The 6,367-nt window shown below is 62.6% G+C and overlaps 2 protein-coding genes across 2 annotated transcripts in view; one reads left to right on the plus strand and one right to left on the minus strand.

Annotated features, from left to right (window-relative positions):
- The window catches only part of FAM166A (family with sequence similarity 166 member A), a 4,559-nt gene extending 4,007 nt beyond the window's left edge, over positions 1 to 552 (minus strand). Inside the window, exon 1 of the mRNA XM_007946972.1 lies at positions 497 to 552. Within this exon, the coding sequence (XP_007945163.1) occupies positions 497 to 552 (56 nt within the window). The remainder of the gene's footprint in view (positions 1 to 496) is intronic.
- A 2,066-nt stretch (positions 553 to 2,618) lies between these two features.
- Positions 2,619 to 4,311, plus strand: STPG3 (sperm-tail PG-rich repeat containing 3). The gene is made up of 6 exons (XM_007947076.1): positions 2,619 to 2,725; positions 2,834 to 2,991; positions 3,087 to 3,221; positions 3,374 to 3,462; positions 3,834 to 3,984; positions 4,178 to 4,311. Exons 1-6 carry the CDS (start codon positions 2,619 to 2,621, stop codon positions 4,309 to 4,311), a joined length of 774 nt encoding a protein of 257 aa, XP_007945267.1.
- Positions 4,312 to 6,367: the final 2,056 nt, after the last annotated feature.

Here is a 6,367-nt window from a genome sequence, read left to right on the forward strand (position 1 = left end):
GTGTGGTTTGGGCTTTGCTTCTGTGAAGACTGACAGCCTTGGAGACCCTGTGAGCAGTTCCACTCTGTCCTCTAGGGGCGCTGTGGGTCAGAATCAACTCCATGGCAGTGAGTTGGTTTGGGGTGTGTGGGTGTACTGCGGTTTATACCTGCACACATGCACACACACGCACACGCTCCCAAGAAGTGCTGTCTTAGGAGTCCCACTGAGGCAGCTGGTGTGGGCATCTGTGCATCTGCCTGAACCCTGGGTTGCTGCCCTCATCTTTGAGAAATCACAGGACATGCCAGGGGAAGAAGAGCTTCCCCGGCCGGCCGTCTGCCTGTCCATTTTCTCTCTTTACAGCTGTGCTGTCCTCTGGTACAAAGCCTGTGGCCAGAGCCAGGGCCAGGGTGGTCTGGGCGCCTGGAGGCCCCCTCCCCAAGAGCACTCTCTGCCCAGGGCCCCCTCTTCTCCTAGCTCTGCACTCTAGCTTCTGGCCCATGCTGGTTCTTACCCAGGGATGTAGTGAGGCTCCGGAGTGAAGAGGTCATGTTTCTGTGTCCCTGTCATTTTGCCTCTGTACTGCCCTTTCCAGCTCCAGGCTCTAGCCCTGTGCATCCGGCCCCTTCCCCAGGGAGGAGCCCGTTGCCAGGCAACCATTGTGAAGGGACCCAGCACTATGGGGCACCACTTGAGCCAGGCCACCACGTGGTCACCCCGGGAGGGCTCCCTTCCACCAATGGGCAGAGGCCTTGCAAAGGACAGCACCTGTCCTTTGCGGGTGAGCCTGGGAGGGAGCCCCCATCTCACCTTGCCTCAGCTCAGAAACATGTACCGTACCACAAGGAGGTCCACGGAAGGGTGAACAGGCTTCACTTGGACTCTCGACACCCCCAGGAGGCCAGCAGTCCTCTGAAAAGCAACCCATGCCCCAGGATGAGGCTCAGGGTGTCCCCTCCCGCAGCGCCACCCTGCAACCGCAAGGCAATGGTCACAGCCTCGGTGGTGGATCTGGGTTTCTGAGCCCACACAGCTGTCTCCCGCCAGGCTCATCCTGGGCTTTCGTATAAGCCAGATGCCGTGGAGTTGACTCCAACTCACAGAGGACCACTCCACAGGGCCGTCAAGGCCGTAACAGCAGACTGCCAGGCAAATCCCTATGTGAAGAAAGCCACGCTCCCCTCTCTGTGGATTTGAACCTCCAACCTTCAGCTAAGTGCTTAACGCTTGCACTCCCTGGGGACTTGAGTTTGTTCAGGAAGGCCTACTAACCATACAAAGGGTTGTAAAGGAAAAGATGAGTACGACAACCCCAGACTTGGAAAGGAAGCTTGTGACAAGGGGAACAGGCAGGGTGCCAGGATGCAAAGCTCTTACAGAACCAAAAACGTGCAAAGTGACAGCCACTGGAAAAGTGCATAGTATCTTAGTGAAAAACTGGACAGAAAGCTGAACCTCCGTCGCCAAACGAGGGCTCAGGAAATGGTGGGCGTGGCAGATCTGAACATTCGCTGGCGGCCGGCCGGCACCTCGCTGGTGGCCAGTGGCCACCGAAAGCCCAACCTGTAATTTTCGAGTTGATTTCTGGAAAGCAGGCTGGCAATGTAGGTGCAGCAGTCACACACTGGCCCATGACCCAGGATTCCGTCCTAAAGTAACTGGATAGTCAGCTAAAGATAGACAGCAATGCCGGTCACCACAGCAACGTTTATTAATGAGAAAAACCAGAGCTGGCCTGCTGTCCGATGACAGGTCGCCATAGCTAAGGGCACGGCAGAGCCGTTTGCAGCCACTTCACTGGGATCTCAGAGGTGCCCCAGCTGAACTTTCCCCAAACTCACCTCCATCTGACAGTCTGGAGGTCTCAGAGTACCAGCAAGCCCAAGCTAGATGGGAGGGCCCTAGTCACAGCCAGGGCTGTTGAGGAGGTTCTGTGGGTTTAGACAGTCCCTGCTGGGCCTGGGTGGACCTGGGCCAAGGTCAGGGCTGGGGCTGGCAGGTTGCACCACTACAGACTGGGGGTCCACAGGGGCTCTGGCTCCCCCGGCTCCTGACTCCATTGTGGCCCAGCCTGGGTCACCAACTGTGCCCCACAGCCCATGTCCCCAGGCTTTAGACAGGCCTTCACACCTCAGCCCTGCCTCGAGTGGCCCCGGGGTCAGCACTGCCCAATCAGACCTACTGCAGTTGCCTGGCTTTCCCTATGACTGGGTTACGGCCAAAGCTGTACCTCTTCCTCCAGGGAGGCTTCCTGTATCACCCAGCTGAACATCCCCCAGGATTCAGCAGACACTCCAGGACCCCTCTCCCTTCTCCACCCTTTGTCAGTGACAAGCATCAGAGTAGATTCTGCTCCACAAGGGACCCCAGAGTCCAGGAAGGGGGAAGGTCAAAATAAGACAGGAAGAAGTACATAAACTGGCTGGGCCAGGCGCCACCTGGGCAGGCTAGGGGAGCCCACCCGGCAGATGGGGGGCAGCCCATCTGGGTGGGGCAGTGCTTGCCCTGCGGCCCTTCCAAGGCTGGACAGTGCTCCTTCTCCAGGGAGCCCTGGGCAACAGAGGGCCCCCCATGACCCGGCAGTGAGGTCACAGAGCCCTAGCGTGGCACTATGGGCCAGGGGGTCCAAGCCAGCCATGAATTTTGACCAGAAGGCTGTGAAATTCCTGGCAAACTTTTACATCAATGGAGGCAAACACTGGACCCATGGCTCACAGGGGCAGAAGGAGCCTTCGTCCAGCCAGTAACTCCCAGGGGCAGGCGGGGGGGAGGGGGGCGGTGCTGTGGACAGAGGACTGGGGCTGGTTCAGCAGGCGGCAGGGCTGGATGGGGGCTGCTAATCCCCCTGCAGGCTCAAGGCTGCTGCGCTCTTGGTGGGCCAGGAGCCACGGAAGGCCTGGGATGAGGCATGGTCCCCAGGGACCCAGGAGCTCTTGGCAGACCTCATGGCACGACTGGGCAACCCCCAGGAGCCTCCACCTGCCTGCACCCACACTCTGAGGGAGTTGTGTGAGTGATGGTCTGAGGTGCCCCATCTGGTCCTGGGGAGGGGGAGAGGAGCCTACTGGGAGGACCCCCCCACAGAGCCTGCTTTCTGTGGCCAGGGCTGGAGCGGCGCCCCCCCATCCTGACAGACCTGGATGTTCCTGGCCCCACCAAGTACCAGCTGCCAGATGCGTCTATACGCGAGTCCTCCCCCCACCCCCACTACAGCATGGGCCACAAACTCCCTGCCCGTGGTACGTGTCCCTGGGACCCCATCCCTATCCCACCCCGCTTCCTGGTCACCTCACCTGGGAGTGGCACTCAGCCCCATATACTGCCTCTGTTCCTTCTGCCCACCAGTCTGCCCCAGTCCCCTGTCCCCTGAGCATGCTGTCTCCCCCTGCAGAGGGCGGCAGCTGCAGGGCCTGGCAGGCCACACGGCAACAGAGTGCAAATCCCTATGTGAAGAAAGCCGACTTCAACCAAGAGCAGAAGGTAGGTCACCAGCTGGGCTTGGGTCCCATGGGTGGTGGGCGGGGAAGGGGCTCTGAAGATGAACAGGTGGAGAGGGGTCCAGGGACGACGTCCAGGAAAGGGTCTAGGGAAGGAGGTTCCAGAGAAGGGGTCCTGGGCAAGGGGTCTTGGGAAAGGTGGGTGACAAGAAGGTTTTGGGGAAGGCCCTGGGAAGGACGGGTGGGGCAGGGCTCTTGGCCCAAGAAGGAGTCCTTCTGCAGTGGCTGTCACCTACCAACCACCAGCCCTCCTCGGGGCCTGCCTTCCGCTTCTGAAGCTGCTGCCCACCCTCTAAGACCCCTGAGGGTCACTTTCACACAGCCAGGGCCGGGGGGCCAAGCCCCTGGGCCTAGGGCCCCATCCGGGCTTCTCCTCAGTCCCCAGGTGAGAAGCGGCCCAGCCCCAACACCTACGACACGCTGCCTGGGTATGTGCTGCAGAGCCCAAGGTCACCTGCCTTCTCCGTGAGCCGTTCGCCCGCTTTCACCTCCTGGTTCCACGTCTGTAAGGAAGGCCTGGAGCCAGGGCTGGAGTGAGAGCTAGGGATGGGGAGGCCGGGGATAGGGCCGGGGGCCTGGGGGCGGGGTGAGGATCTGCAGGAGGAGCTGGACGCACTGAGGCAGGGCGGGGGGCAAGGGTGGAGTCAGGCATGGAGGGCCAGAGGCAGGGCGGGTCTCCCAGCCTCCTCTCTCTGCAGCAAAGACCCCTGGCCCAGCTACCTACTATGTGGAGGACTGCCACAACTCACGATTTCCCTCAACGCCTGGCGTGATCATCCAGGGGGTGCGGAGACCCAAGCGCCATGACACAGGCCCCTTCAGCACTCTCTAGAACCACGGGCAGAGCAGGCTCAGCCTGGCCATCGCATGGCACCCTGGCCTCCCATCGGGCCTTCCTAGGCCCTCCTCTGGAGCTCAGCACCCTACCTGGCCTTCCAACCCTTTAGGCATCTGGACACGCTCTAATGGCCATCCAGCCAAGCCTTCCAAGGCCGTGGAGGAGAACCCAGCCCACAGCAGTGCCCGCCCGCCCTGTGCTATATAGACACGCTTTCAGTTTTCCTGGCTTCTGTCACATGCCTGCTCTCCGCCCCTCCCATGCACAACTCCATCGTCAAGCTGCTGTCCCCAGCCAGGTCTCACCCCTCAGCTGTCCCATGGCGTGGCAGCCAAGGACTGTCCTCAGCACAGGACGGGAGGCATGGAGGCCCTCCTGGGCTGTGTGGGACCTCCCCTAGGCTGCCATGCCACCCAGGGACCAGTCTGGCCTCCAGGGCCCAGGCTGCTTACTGAGCAAAGGACCCAGGGGCCAGGCTGCTTACTGAGCAAGGACCCAGATGCTGGGGTTGAGGTGGTGGCCAGCCACCCAGCCAACGTGGAGGGCCCAGAGGCCCAGTTCATCTGCATGGGCCCTGCTACTCCAGGCCCAGAGACCCAACCTGGTACCGCCTCCTGCTTCCTGAGAACTTGGCCAGTGCCTCCCAGGCCAAGCTGAGGACAATTGACCCAGGGCGGCTGGGCTGCTGGGCAAGAGGCTGTGTTTGCACCTTGCAAAGGCCTGTCTCTCAGCTCTACGCCCACAGTCAAGCCTGGTCCACATGAGAGCCTTGGCCTGCCCTTCCCAGGGTCAGCTCCTGTGGCCACCAACCTAACCACCCCACCCCACTGCAGCTTCCGTGGCTGCCAGCCCTTTCAGGTGTCCTCCCTGGGCCTGCCCCAGGGCCACGGGTCTGTTTTAGTGCCTGAAACAGCTGCCCCTGTGGTGTTAGGCGCACCTCCCCTTTTATAGAGTGGAGACAGTGGCCCAGAGAGCCTGAGAGCCAGGCACCTGGGTCCATCTCTGTTTTGGTGGGACCAGTTTGCCCTGCACCCCAGGAAGCAGAGCCATTGGCTGCGTCACCGGGTGGGGGACAGGAGCCCTGCTCACAGATATACGCGAGGTAGAATGGGACGGGCAGCAGGGATGACGCAGTCCCTCTAGCTGGGCTGAGGAAGGAGGGCTTCCCACGGGAGGTGACGGACAGAGGGGCTTTCAAGGGTGAGTAAGACTGCCAGGCAGCAGCACCTCTGGCAAAAGCCAGGAAAAGGGGAGGGCGCACATCGGGAGGTTGCTGTGTGCGGAGGCCGCACGGGGCACCGGAGGTTCAGAGCGGCGCTCGGGCCAGGAACCTGCCTTTGCAGCTCGCCGGAGCCCGCCGCGCTCAGGTGGGCGGGAGTCAGGCGCTCACAGCGAGGCCCAGGGCAGCCCGGCCCCCGCCGCTCCTCCTGTGGCTAGGCGCGTCCCCGTCGTAAAGAGAGACGTGCGGCCGAAGGCGAGAGCCCGGGAGCGCTCCACTTCTGCCAGGCCAATGGCAGCTGTGAACATTAGCGATAGGTTTCGTTGCGATTATGGCAACGCAACATGCTCGGCTAGAAAAAGTGCACTCTGAAACACAAAGCACGACCCGGCAGCCACTCGCCCGGGAACCTTCTGCCCCACCCGGGTTCTTGCGGCGGGGGCTTTTGGGTCTCCGCTGCGACAGGCGGCGAGCGTCGCGGGGCGGGGTGACCTGGAAGCGAGAGCACTCGCCGGCTGCAGAACTCCGCAAGCGCAGCCGCGAGCGCGACAGCGCCGTGGGGGCGTGGCCTACCTGGGGGGCGGGACTCGAAGGGGTGGGGAGGGGCCGCGTGGACCGCGCCGTGCGTTATCCTGGTGCCCGCCTCTCTGCCGCCGTCGCGCTGCGTCGCGCGGAGTGAGGGCGCTGCTCCCAGGCGCCTCTGCGCGGCGGCGGCGGCCGCGGCGTTTTCTGGGCCTGGCCGGCGGGAGGGCCGAGCCTCTGCGGGGCGGAAATCGGTGGCAGCGGGACCCATTGCGGAGCCGCAGGGCGGCAGGAGCTGGCCGAGCTGGA

The sequence above is a fragment of the Orycteropus afer genome, unplaced genomic scaffold (genome assembly GCF_000298275.1).
Source record: "Orycteropus afer afer isolate SDZICR_OR568_19922 unplaced genomic scaffold, OryAfe1.0 scaffold00174, whole genome shotgun sequence".
NCBI classification, from domain to species: Eukaryota; Metazoa; Chordata; class Mammalia; order Tubulidentata; family Orycteropodidae; genus Orycteropus; species Orycteropus afer.

What these genes read in the sequence shown, in the direction of transcription:
- STPG3 (XM_007947076.1), top strand. Translation starts at nt 2,619, where the DNA reads ATGAATTTTGACCAGAAGGCTGTGAAATTCCTGGCAAACTTTTACATC. An exon ending in AAGGAGCCTTCGTCCAGCCA is followed by an intron (nt 2,726 to 2,833) that starts GTAACTCCCAGG and finishes ATCCCCCTGCAG; the next exon opens with GCTCAAGGCTGCTGCGCTCT. An exon ending in CACCTCCTGGTTCCACGTCT is followed by an intron (nt 3,985 to 4,177) that starts GTAAGGAAGGCC and finishes CTCTCTCTGCAG; the next exon opens with CAAAGACCCCTGGCCCAGCT.